The sequence below is a fragment of the Bubalus bubalis genome, chromosome 9 (genome assembly GCF_019923935.1).
Source record: "Bubalus bubalis isolate 160015118507 breed Murrah chromosome 9, NDDB_SH_1, whole genome shotgun sequence".
Classification (NCBI taxonomy): Eukaryota; Metazoa; Chordata; class Mammalia; order Artiodactyla; family Bovidae; genus Bubalus; species Bubalus bubalis.
Window position 1 is genome coordinate 90031401 of NC_059165.1, and position 17246 is coordinate 90048646.

General features: G+C 47.8%; 1 protein-coding gene across 2 annotated transcripts in view; it reads left to right on the plus strand.

The window, feature by feature from the left end:
* Positions 1-2107: 2107 nt before the first annotated feature.
* TMPRSS9 (transmembrane serine protease 9) overlaps positions 2108-17246 on the plus strand; it is a 30096-nt gene continuing 14957 nt past the window's right edge. The window contains exons 1-7 of one of the 2 annotated variants that reach the window (XM_025293121.2): positions 2108-2271; positions 6160-6287; positions 8693-8760; positions 8869-9044; positions 9891-9932; positions 13844-13957; positions 15679-15850. In XM_025293121.2, coding sequence (XP_025148906.2) covers positions 2130-2271; positions 6160-6287; positions 8693-8760; positions 8869-9044; positions 9891-9932; positions 13844-13957; positions 15679-15850 — 842 coding nt within the window. In that variant the 5' untranslated portion in view covers positions 2108-2129. The remainder of the gene's footprint in view (positions 2272-6159; positions 6288-8692; positions 8761-8868; positions 9045-9890; positions 9933-13843; positions 13958-15678; positions 15851-17246) is intronic. The other variant, XM_044947903.1, reaches the window with a different exon arrangement.

The following is a 17246-nucleotide window of genomic DNA, read 5'->3' on the forward strand; positions in this document are numbered from 1 at the left end:
TAAGAGATGTGGGTTCAATCCCTGCATCGGGAAGATCCACTGGAAGAGGGCATGGCAATCCACTCCAGTATCCTTGCCTAGAGAATCCGATGGACAGAAGAACCTGGTGGGCTACAGTGCACAGGGTTGCAAAGAGTCGATACAAGTGAAGTGACTTTGCACGCACACACTATATTTTATCTGATGCGCAGACCTGCTGTCCATCCATACGGGCCTACAAAGCAGCTCCATTCCCCCCAGAGAAGCACCTGGCCAAGAGCGCACTTCATGGAGCCCTGTCAAGGGAAGTAGAGTGGGATTGTCTCCCCACTTCTTTCTGGGTGGTGTTCAAACGGGGAAGAGTGTGTCAGAGGCCAGATATGAGTCATTCTCTGCCCACGCAATGGAGGCAGCATCCATGCGGAGCAGGGGTGGGGGTAGGTAATGAGATCCACCGCTGCAGAGCCATAAAGGTGACTCATCCCCTCCTAGACAAAGGCTTCTCTGCAGGCTGAGGCTTTAGAGTAGAGGTCTGCTCAGGTCTCATGAACGGAAGGGAATTATCCAGCCAGGTCGGGGGCAGGGGTATGCTGTGAGTGGGGAGGGCTGAACACATTCAAGGCTCTTGTAGTTGCAAGGAGCAGAAGCCAACTGCCTCAAGTGCATTTGTTGGCGCCTGACACAGAGACACTTCAGAGGCAGAAGTGCCAGAGTTCAGCCTGTCACCACCTCTCAGCTCTGCTCTCTGTGAGCTGAGAGTCTGAGATCCTGGATCCTGAGAGGCAGGAATTAGCCAGATGGCAGCAGGCATTGTCTTCTGCCCATTTAACAGAGGGGGAAGCTGGAGGCCAGAGCTGTTAGATCTCACAGCTTATTCTTACCCTTTGTTGTTTTAGTCGGTCAGTCATATCTGACTCTTTGCAACCCCATGGACTGTGGCCCAGCAGGCTCCTCTGTCCATGGGATTTCCCAGGCAAGAATACTGGAGTGGGTTGCCATGCTGTCCTCCAGGGGATCTCTCCAACCCAGGGATCGAACCCTTGTCTCTTGCATTGGCAGGTGGAATCTTTACCACAGAAACACCATCCTCCCTAATAAGAGATTTAAAAATATATATATCATTAATTGTTATGATGGAGAATCAGCCTAATGCTAAAATTTTGCATACTCATAAAAATGCCATTGTTGTAAAGCAACTATACTCCAATAAAAATTAATAAAAAAAAAAAAAAAAAAAAGGGGGACTTCCCTGGCGGTCCAGTGGTTGGAACTTTGCCTTCCAAATGCAGGGGGTGCAGGTTCCATCCCTGGTTGGGAAGCTGGGATCCCTAAAAAACCAAAGCATAAAACAGAAGCAATGTTGTAACAGATTCAGTAAAGACTTAAAAAAATTTTTTTTTAAATGGACTTCCCTGGTGGCACAGTGGATACGACTCTACCTGCCAATGCAGGGGACACAGGTTTGACCCCTGATCTGGGAAGATCTCCTATGCCACAGAGCAGCTAAGCCAGTGTGCCGCAACTACTGAGCCTGTGCTCTAGAGCCGGGGAGCCGCAATTACTGAAGCCTGCATGCTCTAGAACCTGGGCTCCACAACAGGAGAAGCCACTGCAACGAGAAGCCCGAGCACCACAGTGAAGAGGAGCCCCGCTCTCTGCAGCTGGAGAAAGCCCAGCAATGAAGACTCAGTACAACCAAAACTAAAATTTTAAAAAAACTTAAAAGAATGAAGCCATTGGGAATTCTCTGACAGTTCAGTAGTTAGGATTCTGTCTGCACTTTCGCTGCCACGGCTGTGGGTTCAATCTCTGGCTGGGGAACGAAGGTCTCACAAGCTGTGTGGTGCAGCCAAAAAAAAAAAAAAAAAAAAAACCAAAGCCATTAGTTGACTTTCAAATAGCATTTAATGGATGAAGGAGCATTGTAGTCACTGTTATGCCACACCACAACATCACCTCATGCTTAATGGCTTAAATCAACGTACTTCTGTTAACAAGAGTCCAGGCTCGCCTCAGGTGCTGTTGATGGCAGCTAGTTTGCACAAGGAAGACCCTTGCTTAGGGGAAGAGAAGTGCCGCCCTAGCTCTGACCTCGCTTTTCTGCCTCTCTTCTGCTCGCCTCCAGGTCTCCTTCCCTGTGTCCGGGAGCCATGGAGCCCACTGCCAGTGACATACAGCTGGTTCCTGGAGCCACCAAGGACGTCCTGGCTGCAGATGCCATGTGCTGCCGGGCGGCCCTCTCCACTTTCGTGGCCACCAGCATCGTCCTCGTCACCCTGGGAGTCCTTGTGGGTGAGTGGCCATGGGCTTGCTTGGGTCCACACACCAGGAGACTGGCAGAAAAATGCCTGGGAGTCGCTCAGGGGTGTCCCAGAGCAAAGGGTCGAGCGTACAGGCCACGGAGGCCACCAAGAGCGAGGCAGGGGGCCCGGCGCTGGATGTTGCACTTAGCGCCAGGCTGGGCACTGGGAGCCTGGGCGCCTTGGTAATACCTGCAAATTTTGGGTCTCCCACATGTGGGGTTCTTAATGGGGATTCATGGCCAGGGTGAAATGGAGACCAGTAGGGAAATGGAACTTATTTTGAGAAATTTGGAAAGTCCCCAAAAATATAAGAAATGAATGAGCAGTCGTTAACTTTCCCACCTCCCACAATCAACAGTGGCTCCCACTTTATTATTATTACTTTTTGCCATGCCACAAGGCATACTGGATCTGAGTTCCCCAACCAGGAACTGAATCCATGCTCCTGCTGTGGAAGCACTGAGTCTTAACCATTGGACCCCCAGGGAAGTCCCTCTCACTTCATACAAAATAAGGCTTCCCAGGTGGCGCTAGTGGTAAAGAACCCACCTGCCAATCCAGGAGGCATAAAAGACACGGATTCGATGCCTGGGTCCGAAAGATCCCCTGAAAGAGGGGATGGCAACCCACTCCAATATTCTTGCCTGGACAATTCCATGGACAGAGGAGCCTGGTGGACTACAGTCCATGGGGTTGAAAAGAGTCAGACACAACTGAGCGCACACCCACACATACAAAATAATGACCCGTTGTGAACGCTGTGGGCTGCAGTTACAGAAACACACGGAGGTCTTTTCATGTCAGTGGAAGGCTCCAGCAGATGCCTGCCAACTGTACAGAGTTCCAGGGCTGCCCTGTACCTCTGCATGGTAGCCCTGAGCCCCAGTGCCATTTAGACTTAATTTAAATGACAGGTAAAATCCAGTTCCTCCATCCCTGCCAGCCACATTTCACCGGTGGCTCGTGGTTCCTGCAGGGGATGCTCAGATCTAGGACCTTCCGCCATCACGGGAAGTTCTGCTCTGACCTGAGCTCCTTCTGAGATATCTGAGTTTCTTAGTTCTGTGTGGGGGTGTGAAAGTCACCCTTCGTTCATGAAATGATGATGGTAACTGGCAGTTTTGGGGGGAAATGGTGTCATGTGGCAAAATAATAAGTTGGCAACCCAATGTGGGATGTATATATTTTAATATTTTAAATGTATAGATGTATGTTTGTGAATATCTGAAATAGCTGGAAGTCTGGCATGGCTGATAGATGCCCTCTGATGGCTGTGAGGTGAAGTGCAGGAAAACTGGTTTTTGTGTGTGCGTGGGCGCATGCGCCCCCCCCTCCCCCTCCCCCAACCCTGTCCCCCAGCAGGAGTCAGTTTCACAACTCCATTCTAGAAGCACAGATACATTCTGGGACAACAGTTAGATCAAATCTCCAGCAGAACCTCTGAAGCCAAGGAAGGCTTTAAGAAGCATTTAAAATTTAAAAACAATTTTAAAATTACAGTTCAAATTTGTCCCCTTCCCAGACAGCTCAGAATTTTACTCATCGGTGTACAGTTTTACATGAGCCCTTGGCGGGACTGTTTCTCCAAGTGCATGGGAGCTGTGGGTATTTCAGAGGAAAAGTGTGGGGCTTATTGGGGGCCCAGAGCATAAGCACTTGCGTCCACATAGCAGGATTCTTGTTACCTTTCTTTTTAGTTCCTTGCAGGAGAAAACAACCATTTTTAGAATTGTTTTAGTCTGTTTGTTCTATCTATTCAATAAATAAATATCTAAATATCTATCTGGATGAATATTCATTCCAGTAAATAGAGCTGGGACCTGACTTCCATAGTGTAGATGACAGCTACTTCTAGTTTTAAATTAAAAAAAATTTTTTTTTCTTTGGCCATGCCAGATGGCTTGTGGGGTGTCTTAGTTCCCCGACCAGGAATTGAACCCAGGGGCATGGTAGTGCAAGTGCTGAGTCCTAACCACTGGGCCAAACCACATGGCATGTGGGATCTTATTTCCCTGAACAGGGATTGAACCCAAGCCCCCTGAATTGGCAGCTCAGAGTTTTGAAAGATTGCTGCTACAAGCCATGAATGATGCTGGGATTCTTGGCCTCCGGAGGAGAAGAATTCCATCTGGGGCCAGTGATGACGCTTGATCACTCAGAGCTTTTTGTATAATAAAGTTTTATTAAAGTATAAAAGAGAGAACCCTTCTGACATAGACATCAGAATAGGGTGGAAAGGGTGTCCCCTTGCTAGTTTATAGTAAGGACTTATATACCTATTAGCAGGCTGCTAATTAGAGAAAGGAAATGCCTCAAAACTGAGAGTTGCACCAGGCCCCTCAATCACAACATGCATTGTGAGATAGCATTGTCACAAGGTGAGTTATCCTAGGCCATAAAACAATTGACATGAACCTTGAAGAAAGGCAGATTTCCAAGTAAGTACATAGTTTCATTAACTTAGCTTAAGAGAATATTTCCATGAGTAAAACATACTGGTTTGTTGAACCATTATTGTTCTGAGTCTTAGGCCAAACCAACTTGAAGAAAAGCAGATTCTAAGATAAATATACAGTCCATTAACATAGCTTAAGAAAAACATTTCCATAAGAAAAACTGCATTGGGTAGCTCAAGGTTTGAGAAAAGTTAAGTTCAGGTGGAACCAGGTGTCTTCATGGCAACACAGAATTTTAAAAGAAACCTCCTTTTAATTTTGCGTGGAGAAGGAAGAACAACCTCTGACGCTTGTAGTTTGTTCTGACGCTTACAGTCTATTTCCTCCGCCTGGGGACCTCTAGCCTTCCTGCCTGTTACCCTCTCAGTTTTAACTATTGGACCGCCAGGGAAGTCCCCCTGTTTTTAAAATTTAGCAAGTATGATCATTTTTGACTGGGGGCCCCTTTGCCAGTCTTGTATATTTTTTGACAGAAATGGGTGTCTTCGTGTGCTCTGTAGGGTTATATTCTTTACTTTAAGACATTTAATGTTCTTTGCTGTATGTGGTTCCCACAGTGTTTCCAACAGTCGGAAGCTGTGTTGTTCAGAGGGTGGCATCATGGGTGGGGGTCTGAGGGTCCTGGTATCCCTGACTGTGGCCATGCCCCTGTCGTACTAGATGCCCTCTTCCAGGGAAAGTGAAAGTGTTAGTCATTCAATTGTGTCCAATTCTTTACGACCCTATGGACTGTAGCCCACCAGGCTCCTCTGTCCGTGGGATTCTCCAGACAAGAATACTAGAGTGGGTAGCCATTCCCTTCGCCAGGGGATCCTCCCGACCCAGGGATCGAACCCTGGTCTCCTGCTTTGCAGGTGGATTCTTTATCATCTGAGCCACCAGGGAGGAGGTGGGAATTGCCCCAAAGTTGAGGTAAGGTCTTTTGAGGCCATTTCAGCCATTTGGGGCTGAAGTTGACCCAGGGCCCTGGGCCAGGCGTTTCTAGGGGGAGCCAGCCTTCCCCTTAAGGGAACCTGGGGACACCTGGGGCTTTTGTGCTGGACCTGGGGGCCTTCAGGTGAGTGATGGGTGAGAGTGGATGAGGGGGCACCCTGACGGTCCAGTGGTTAGGAATTGCAGGGGATACAGGTTTGATCCCTGGTAGGGGAGCTATGATCCCACATGCCTGGTGGTCAGAAACCAAAAACATAAAGCAAAAGCAATGTTGAAACAAATTCAATAAAGACTTTAAAAAATAGTCCTCTTTAAAAAGAAAAAAAAAAGAGCACTGTTAATAGTCACTCAACCCCCAGGGAGTCAGCCCACCCCCATTAGTTGGGATGAGCAGCCCTGGGGTGGCGGGGGGCCTTGGAGGCCCGCTTCGCTGACTGAGCCCTGCCCTTGCAGTGGGCGCTCTCATGGGGCCCTGGTCTCGTCCGCAGCCTCCCTCTCTACACAGGGCATCGACGTAGAGCACATGGCAGAGCTGCGTGGGATCCGGTTTGCCCCCAGCTTGCAGCAGGAGACCTCAGAGTACTACCGCACGCTGACGCCTGCTCTGGAAATGCTGGTGAGGGTCCTGGGAGCCAGGGGTGGAGGCGGCAAGTGGGTGGCCAAGGGCTCTGACTGAGGCAGCAGGGCAGAGGGGAGACTGAGGAAGGGAGAGGGGCCATGGGATGAACAGGGCGCAGCTGGTGCTTTCTAGAAAGCAGGGGATGGCAGCATCGGGTGGGAACCTCCGACTATAAGACCCATAGGTCTTATTGGAAGGTTGTAAACTGCATTTCAGTAGAGAAATCAGAACTTTCCTATGTGGCTGGTGGGAATCTGAAAAGGGGCAGCCTCTGTAGAAAGCAGTGTGGCAATTTGACCCTGATGCTGGGAAAGATTAAGGACGGGAGGAGAGGGGGGAGGCAGAGGATGAGATGGTTGGATGGCATCACCAGCTTAATGGACTTGAGTCTGAGGAAACTCCAGGAGTTGGTGATGGACAGGGAAGCCTGGTGTGCTGTAGTCCATGGGGTCACAAAGAATTGGACACGACTAAGCATCATGTATGGATGTGACAGCTGGACTGTGAAGAAAGCTGAACGCCAAAGAATTGATGCTTTTGAACTGTGGTGTTGGAGAAGACTCTTGTGAGTCCCTTGGACTGCAAGAAGATCCAACCAATCCATCCTAAAGGAGACCAGTCCTGGGTGTTCATTGGAAGGACTGATGCTGAGGCTGAAACTCCAATACTTTGACTACCTCATGCAAAGAGCTGACTCATTGGAAAAGACCCTGATGCTGGGAGGGATTGGGGTCAGGAGGAGAAGGGGACAACAAAGGATGAGATGGCTGGATGGCATCACCGACTCGATGGACGTGAGTTTGAATAAATTCTGGGGGTTGGTGATGGACAGGGAGGCCTCCTGGCATGCTGCAATTCATGGGGTTGCAAGGAGTTGGACACGACTGAGTGACTGAACTGAACTGAATGATGAACAGCAATACCACCTGACCCAGCCATTCCTCTGGGTGTCTGCCCCAGAGAAACAAAACCGTGTGTCCACACAGAAACCTGCACGTGATGCTCACAGCACCATGAGTCATGATAATCCCGAAGGGAAAGCAACCGGATTGTCCATCAGCAGATAATGGATAAACAGCTGTGAACCCTCCACACCCGGGAGCGTCACCCAGCCCTGACACCCACTACCACGTGGAGAGAACACGACGCTCAGTGAGAGAAGCAGACACAGAAGGACACGCAGGGTGTGACTCCACTGACGGGAAACGTGCGGAGCAGGCCGATCCACAGACACAGAGAGTGGGTTCCTGGTGGTCAGGGGCGGGGGGAGGGGACGGGGGGGTAACTGGTAATGGGGATGGGCTTCTTTTGGAGTGATGAGAATGTTTTAAAATCGTGGTGAGTGGTACAAATCTGTGAATGTACTAAAACCCCATCTAATTGAATACTTTTAAAAGGTGAGTTTTTATGGTAGGTGACTTATACATCTTTTGTTTTGGCTGCATTGTTGAACTTCCCTGACTGGGAATTGAACCCATGCCCCCTGCAGTGGAAGCACAGAGACTTAACCACTAGACCACCAGAGAAGTCCAACTTATACCTCACTTGTTTTTTTTTTTTTTTTTTTTGGCCATGCCACATGGCATGTGGGATCTTAGTTCCCCTGAAAGTGAAAGCGTTAGTCACTCAGTCGTGTCTGACTCTTTGTGACCCCATGGACTGTAGCCCACCAGGCTCCTCTGTCCATGGGATTCTCCAGGCAAGAATCCTAGAGTGGGTTTCCATTTCCTCCTTCAGGGGATCTTCCCCACCCAGGGATCAAACCCAGGGCTTCCGCATTGCAGGCAGGTTCCCCTTCCCAGGGATGGGACTAATGCCCACTGCAGTGGAAGCGCAGAGTCTTAAACACTGGACCTCCAGGGAAGTCCAAATTCATCCATTTTTAAAGTGACATTTAGTACAGTCACAGAGTTGTGCAACTATTACCTCTAATTCCAGGAGCTTTCATCACCCCAAAAGGAAACCCTATCTCCCCATCAGCATTCACTCCCATCCCCTCCCCAGCCCCTGACCACCAGGAACCCACTCTCTGTGTCTGTGGATTGGCCTGCTCTGCACGTTTCCCGTCAGTGAGTCACACCCTGTGTGTCCTCCTGTGTCTGCCTCTCACTGAGCGTCGTGTTCTCAGGGTCCGTCCACGTGGTTGTGAGTGTCAGGGCTTCTCTCCTTTTCATGGCTGAGGGATGCTTCCGGGTGTGGAGGGACCACGTGTTTCTCCATCATGTGTTGGTGGAGCTGTGTTTTCACAGGCTCGCCCTGGGACTGCCCACCCCATCACTCACTCAGCAGTGTGAACTGACTGCATGCACGGAGTTGAGGAGGTGCTTTTCTCCTCCTTCCCCGCTCTCCCAGCCAGGGGTCTCCGTGGGGTCTCACATTTATGGCTGCTGTTTCTGTTGCAGTTTGTCAGCAGCTTTCAAGAGACAGAATTGGAGTCCAGCTGCGTGGGCTGCACAGTGCTGAGTTACTGGTGAGTGAGGGCCTCCTGGGGGTAGAGGATCTTGGGGGACCCCTGGATTTGCAGAGAATTCCAGCTGAGAAGTGCCCTCCCTCTCAAGGCCAATGTCCTCCCCACCAGGGAGGGCAACGCCAGCGTCCTGGTGCGTTTCCGGCTGCACTTTCTGCTGCTGGCCCTGTGGACGCCAAGCCCAGGCCTGGAGGAGCAGCTATTGCAGCGGGGACTTCATGCGAGGCTGCAGGGCCTCGGCATCCCCCTAGCCCCCTATGGCACCATTGTGTCTGCCCAGCTCACAGGTGAGTGACCCCAGGCTTGTGGCATCCCCCAGCCCCCTGTGGCACCATCGTGTCTGCCCAGCTCACAGGGGAGTGACCCCAGAGACAAGGAGACTTTGGGAGGGATGTGCTGGGGGAGGGGAGCCAGGTGGAAGTTGCATTAAACTTGATACTTTCCATAATTGACCCTTTCCGTGATGAGGAAACATATACACATTGCTTTACCTTCAATGGTAGACACCACAGGGTGGCAACTTGTAATTATTTTCATCTTTGCCACCCATTGGGTCTCTGTCAAGATGACTCAACCTGGCCATCATAGCACAAAAGCAGCAAAGACAATATATAAACAAATGGACACTTATCTGTGTATCAATAAAACTTTCTTTATAAAAACAAGTGGTGGGCCAGATTTGGCCCCTGGCCCCCTGGTATAGAACTAAGCGTAGATGTTATGCTCTAAATTCTAAGATTACTGTGTGTTGGGATTTGAGAGCCAGATGTGATTTCAGAGTGTGCAGATTGAAAGATTGTTGCCTTGACCTGGCATGGGAGGACATTTAGTCCCCTTCTACCACCCCTGACACACTTGGTGTCTTAGTAACCTCACCAGAGCTGAGAGAGATTTCTGCACAGATGAAGTTGTTTCAGGTCCACATCATCCACTCTGGCAGCCACCTGCCCCATGCGGCTGTTGTGCTCTTATTATGAGGAACGGAATATTTGATCTGACTTTATCTCAGTTGAGTTAAGTTAGAATTTAAGTGGCTCCCAGGTGGACAGTGCAGTTCCCTGCTTTGCAATATGATGTTGTCAAAGAAATTCGCCACTTGCTAAATACTCTTTTATCTTTTCATTTTGCTGCAGGAGGCCAGAAGGGGCCACTGACAGAAAGAGACTTAAAATCAGGTATGTTTTGATGAAATGATAAAGAAAATGTGGTGTTTACACCACACATGTACACATATACACAATGGAATACTACTCAGCCATAAAAAAGAATGAAATAATGCCATTTGCAGCAACCTGGATGGACCTAGAGATTCTCATACTAGAAGTAAGTCAGGCAGAGAAAGACAAATACCATATGATATCACTTATATGTGGAATTTAAAAGATGTTACAACAAACTTATCTACAGAACAGACTCACAATATTGAGAACAGATCTGGGCTTGCCAAGGTAGAGGGAAGGATTATGGGTTTGGGATTAGCAGATGCAAACTGTTATATATAGGATGGATAAACAGTGAAGTCCTGTATAGCACAGGGAACTATTAATATATTCAATGTCCTGAGACAAAACCTAATGGAAAAGAATATGAAAAAGAACATATACATGTATAACTGAATCACTTTGCTACACAGCAGAATTGAACACATTGTAAATCAACTATTGCTGTTGTTCAGTCGCTCAGTTGTGTCTGACTCTTTGCGACCCCATGGACAGCAGCATGCCAGGCTTCCCTGTCCACTATCTCCAGGAGTTTGCTCAAATTCATGTCCATTGAGCCATCCAACCGTCTCATCCTCTGTCATCCCCTTCTCCTCCAGCCTTCAATCTTTCCCAACATTATGATCTTTTCCAGTGAGTCGACTCTCTGCATCAGTTGGCTAAAGTATTGGAGCTTCAGCTTCAGCATCAGTCCTTTCAATGAGTATTCAGGGTTGATTTCCTTTAGGATTGATGGGTTGGATCTTCTAAATGTCCAAGTGATTCTCAAAAGTCCTCCAGCACCACAGTTCGAAGGCATCAGTTCTTCAGCGCTCAGCCTTTTTTATTTTCCAGTTCTCACATCTATTCATGACTACTGGAAAATCCATAGCTTTGACTATATGGACCTTTGTAGGCAAAGTAATGTCTCTGCTTTTTAATACGCTGTCTAGGTTTGTCATCACTTTTCTTCCAAGGAGCAAGCGTCTTTTAATTTCATGGCTGCAGTCACCGTCTACAGTGATTTTGGAGCCCAAGAAAATAGAATCTGTCACTGCTTCTATTGTTTCCCCATCTATTTGCCATGAAGTGATGGAACTGGATGCCATGATCTTTGTTTTTTGAATGTTGAGTTATAAGCCAGCTTTTTCACTCTCCTCTTTCACCTTCATCAAGAAGCTGTTTAATTCCTCTTCACTTTCTGCCATTAGGATGGTGTCATCTGCATATCTGAGGTTATTGATATTTCTCCCAACAATCTTGATTCCAGCTTGTGATTCATCTAGCCCAGCATTTTACAAGATGTACTCTACATGTAAATTAAATAAGCAGAGTGACAATATACAGCCTGGACATACTCCTTGCCCAATTTTGAACCAGTCTGTTGTTCCATGTCCAGTTCTACCTGTTGCTTCTTGACCTGCATACAGGTTTCTCAGGAGGCAGGTAAAGTGTTCTGGTATTCCCATCTGTTTAAGAAATTTCCACAGTTTTTTTTTGTGACCTACACAGCCACAGGCTTTAGCATAGTCAATGAAGCAGAAGTAGATATTTTTCTGGAATTCTCTAGTTTTTTCTATGACCCAGTGGATGTTGGCAATTTGATCTCTGGGTTCTCTGCCTTTTCTAAATTCAGTTTGAACATCTGGAAGTTCACAGTTCACATACTGTTGAAGCCTAGCTAGGAGGATTTTGAATATTACTTTGCTAGCATGTGAAATGAATGCAATTGTGCCATAGTTTGAACATTCTTCTTTGAGATTGGAATAAAAACTGCCCTTTTCCAGTCCTTTGGCCACTGCTGAGTTTTCCAAATTTGCTGGCATATTGAGTGCAGCACTTTAACAGCAGCATCTTTTAGGATTTGAAATAGCTCAGCTGGAATTCCATCACCTCCACTAGCTTTGATCGTAGTGATGCTTCCTTAGGCCCACTTGACTTCACACTCTGCGATGCTCTAGGTAAGTGACCACACAATTGTGGTTATCCAGGTCATTAAGATCTTTTGTGTATAGTTTTTCTGTGTTCTTGCCACCTCTTCTTAATATCTTCTGCTTCCCTTGGTATCTCTAATTTTCCTGAAGAGATCTCTAGTCTTTCCCATTCTATTGTTTTCCTCTGTTTCTTTGCATTGTTCACTCACAAAAGCTTTCTTATTGCCCCTTACTATTCTCTGGAACTCTGCATTTAAATGGGTATATTTTTCCCTTTGTGCTTTGCTTTTCACTTGTCTTCTCTTCTCATCTATTTGTAAGTCCTCCTCAGACAACCATTTTGCCTTTTTGGATTTCTTTTTCTTGGAGATGGTTTTGATCACCACTACCTGTACAATGTTACGAACCTCCATCCATAGTTCTTCAGGCACTCTATCAGATCTAATCCCTTGAATCTATTTGTCACTTCCACTGTATAATCATAAGGGATTTGATTTAGGTCATACCTGAATGGCCCAGTGGTTTTCCCTACTTTCTTCAATTTAAGTCTGAATTTTGCAATAAGGAGTTCATGATCTCAGCCACAGTCAGCTCCTGGTCTCTGGTTTTTTTTTTTTTTTTTTTTTTTTTTTTTTTTTTTTTTTTTTTTGCTGACTATATAGAGCTTCTCCATCTTTGGCTGCAAAGAATATAATCAATCTGATTTCAGTATTGACCATCTGGTGATGTCCATGTGTGGAATCATCTCTTGTGTTGTTGGAAGAGGTGTTCGCTATGATCAGTGCATTCTCTTGGCAAAACTCTGTTAGCCTTTGTCCTGCTTATAAATCAACTGTACTTCAATTTTAAAAAATCAAGTATGTTTTTTCAGCCCCTTGCCCTCTGCCCAATTTTGTTTGCAAACACCAAGAGAGGTTTCCTGAAGCTTCTTTAAGGCACACAAAGGAAATCCCTCAAACACAGTAAATGCTAGTTGTGTGCACTAGCCTTTTATGGGGGAGATGGAGTCATGGTCCTGTGTGAGCAAAGGATTTAAAAAAATGAGGCACTTTTAATTGTTCAGAGCTAAGCATAATTAGAAGAAGGCATTATATTTTTTAAAGTGATGTAATGTTTTTGTTAAAAGACAGCAAACAGTTTTGAGGGGGGGAAAGAGTATGGACCACCTAGAATTTCACTGCTTTAAATATTCTGATGACTGCCCTCCCAGCTGGCTCACAACATGTGTTGTAACAGTGTCCACCTCTTTGTGACTTCACGGACTGTAGCCCACCAGCCTCCTTTGTCCATGGGATTTCCCAGGCAAGAATACCTGAGTGGGTTGCCATTTCCTTCTCCAGAGGATCTCCCTGTCCCAGGGATTGAACCCATGTCTCTTGCATCTCCTGCGTTGGCAGGTGGATTCTTTTACATTTATCCAGCCTTACATCAATGGTTCCCAACTAGGGGTGGTCCTGCCCCCAGGGGACACTTGATGATGTCTGGGTACGTTTGTAGTCGTGACGGCTGGGGGGCTCCTGGCATCCAGAGGTGGTGGGCTGGTGAAGCTCTCCACCCCACAGTGCCCAGGATGGCCCCCAACCCTGCAGAGAATGACTGACCCTAAATGTGAACCTACACTTCAGTGACAAATTTTATGTTATATGTACTCTACTACAATTTAAAAAATCAATTTCACCTATTTCTTTTTTAAAAAAATGGATGGTAGAAACGTACAAGTGCACACATGGGGCATTATGCTTGGGTTGCACAGCCGGCCCGGGTGCTGACTGGCATTCTGGTGTGTTACGTGTCTGTACTCACTCTGAGAAGATTGTTTCAGAAAGATTCAGTGAAAAGAAAGCAGAGAAGTGATGTTTTTCCTGCTCTGGAGTTTCTGCCTGGAGAGAGAAATCTCTGTGCAGACAGGAGAGATGGCGTGAGGTCAAGTACCTGGTTCTTGTCTGCCCTCAGGCCGCTGTCCAGGGAATGCCTTTTCCTGCGGGAACAGCCAGTGTGTGACCAAGGTGAACCCAGAGTGTGACGACACAGCGGACTGCTCCGACGGCTCCGACGAGGCCCACTGCGGTCAGTCTGCCTGTCTGAACTGGCCCACAGGCCACATTGCCTTTCCAGGGTCAGCTGCTGGCTCTGTGCTCTGGCCCACTGTGCCCATCACATGCAGTCCTGTGGGTCTGGCATTCACTGGAGCTGGGCAGAGAAAGGGAGGGAGCACCTGTGATATGACAAGAAACGTGAGCAGGAAGCAGAGGAGGGAGAGCTCGAGGTGTGTGGGTGAGAAGGGAAGATATCAGGCTGATAAGAGGTCCTGGTCAAACTGTGGGAAGCCTCGAATACCAGGAACTGGAGGTCTGTCCTGTACATAGTGGGGAGTCACCAAAAGGATCTGAGCAAGGGAAAATTACAGTTGAAATGTCGTAAGAGTAGTCAACATTTTTCTAACAATGCTAGCCCATGCGATAAGGCAGGAACAGTGGTATAAGTATTGGAAAGGAAGAGGGAAAACTATCAAAATTTGGATATGATTATCTAAATGAATCAATATATTGACTAAAAGGAGATTGGAAAAATAAGACAGTTCAACAATGAGGGGGAGATAAATCCTAGCACATAAAAAAGTTATTGCTTGTCTTTATACAAGTAAGAACAGGTTAGAAGATATAATGGAAAAAATCTCATTGTTGATCAACATGTGCTCAGTCGTGTTTGATTTTTTGTGACCCCACGGACTGTAGCCTGCCAGGCTCCTCTGCCCATGGGATTTCCCAGGCAAGAATACTGGAGTAGGTTGCTGTTTCCTCCTCCAGGGGATCTTCCTGACCCAGGGATTGAACCTATGTCTCTCATATCTCCTGCTTTGGCAGGAAGATTCTTTCCCACTGTGCCACCTGATCAATAGGAACACAAAATAAACGTGTCATGTCTATAATAGCAATTAAATAGAATTAGAAAATGTTGCTGAAGGACATAAAAGGAGAATAAATAAACAGATATGGCATCCTATGAAAAGATGGACATATAAAGACTTTGAAACTTTCAAAATACATGGTGAGGAACACATTCACAGTGTCTGGTGCCTGGATGTGGAAGATAATATAGAGGCTGGTTGAAATTGGCAGGTGTGGTCAGGAGTCCCCGCAACCCCCTCAGACTCAGTGATTCACTGGAGGTACGCACAGGACTTGGTAAAGCTGCTGTATGCGTGGTTATACCTTCTTACGTGAAAGGATACAGCTGAAAGTCAGCAAAGAAAAGTGCAGAGTCCAGGAGAGACAAAGCTCAAGCAAGCTTCCATTCAGCCTCTGCCAGTGGAGTCAGGTGGACAGTGCTTAACCAATTTGCCCAGAAGCATATGTGGCATCACACACAAAGTATTTCCAACCCGGGGGAGCTCACCCAAGTCTTGGTGTCCAGGGTTTAGTGTTAGGGGTTGGTCACATTGGTACGTAGCACTCATATAGCTGAGTTTAGTGTATGATTGTCTTGGATCTGCCAAAACAAAGAACCTCAGGCTGAGTGGATGAGACAGCAGGAATTTACTCTCTCCCCGCTCTGGAGGCTAGAAGGCTGAGATGAAGGAGTCAGCAGGGCCAGTTCCTTCTGAGGCTGTGAGAGAGAATCTGTTCCATGTGGTCTCCCAGAATCTGGTGGTTTGCTGGTTCAGATCTTTGACATCTGAACGTGGGGACCGTGGGGATGAGAGACTGGAGACAGATGTGCCAGGATGGCCCCTGTGCAACTGCAATCCTGCCTTCTGGGGGTCCTGGTTGGTGATCTCTGTCTTGCAGACTGTGGCTTGCAGCCTGGCTGGAAGACAGCTGGCAGGATTGTGGGTGGTGTGGAAGCATCCCCAGGGGAGTTCCCTTGGCAAGTCAGCCTCCGTGAAAACAACGAACACTTCTGTGGGGCCGCCATCATCAGCGCCAGGTGGCTGGTGTCCGCTGCCCACTGCTTCAACGAGTGAGTCCACGTCCCTGCAGGCTCAGAGCCCACCCTGCTCCTGTATCCCATCTTCCTTCCACTCTGGGAACTCCACTACCCTGGGAGTGTCCTTGGAACTCGCTGTTTTCTTTCCTTCTCTTTTCTTTTTGTTAAATCTGAATGTATTTTAATTGTGGCAAAATATACATAACACAAATTTACCATTTCAAGTGCATAGCTCAGTGGCATTAAGTACATTCACATTGTCTGCCATGTAATCATCCCCACCATCCATTTCCGAAACTTTCTCATCTTTCCAAATTGAAACGCTGTCCCTTTAAACACTAGCCCAGGGACTTCCCTGGTGGTCCAGTGGTTAAGACTCCACGCTTCCAACACTGGGGACACTCAGGTTCAATCTCTGGTTGGGGAACTAGGATCCAGCAGGCCAGATGGCCAAAAAATAAGAACCAACCAACAACAACAACAAAATATCCATACTGACTCCCCACCCCCCGCCCCAGCCCCTGGCCCCGCCATCTACCTCCTGTTTCTGTGGCTCTGACTCCTCTAGGACCCCCTGTGAGTGGGATCAGTGTTTGTTCTTCTGTGTCTGGCTTCTCTCACTGAGCATCGCGTCCTCAAGGTTTATCCAGGTTGCAGCAGGTGTCAGTTCTTTCCTTTTTTGGTTAAATAATATTCCAGTGTGTTGTTGGACATGTCTGTTCATTTATCCATCGATGGACACTTGGGGTTCTCCTGCCTTTTGGCTGTTGTGAATAATGCTGCTACAAATGTGGTGTGAGGGTATCTGGGTCGCTACTTTCAGTTCCTTTGGGTATAAATCCAGAGGTAGGATTGCAGGCTCATATGCTGGTTCTGTGCTTTCTCCTTTGAGGAGCCTCCATCCTGTTCTCCACAGAGGCTGCACCGATTTCCATCCCCAGCAGCCGTGTGCAAGGGTTCCAAGGTTTCCACATCCTTGAGAAGTTCCTTTAACATTTGTTGTAAAAGCGGGTGACTATGTGGGTGGTCTGGTGGGCTTGGCTGGCCACCGGGCACTGCCTTGTGTGGGTGCTGCGGGCTGCTGTTTAGTGGGTCCCGGTCACGAGCAATCTAGTTGTGGGATCCTAGGGGGCCTGGGGCTAGTGCTGACTGCTGACTGGCGGGGTGGAGTCCGGATCCTGAAGACTGAAGTGGGGTTGTTGTCCACCCACTGGCAGGTGAAGCCAGGTCCTGGGGTTGGTGCCAGACTACTGGCAGGCAGAGCTGGTTCCTGGAGTCTGGCTGCAGGGCCCGGGGATCCCAGAGCTGGTGTCAGATCATTATTGGGGGTGGGGCAAGGGGGCTGGTTCCATCCACAGTCAGGTTTGGGTTCCAGAGTGTCCCAGAGGTTGCACTGGCTTGCTTGTGGGCAGGGCTTGGGCCTGGTCCC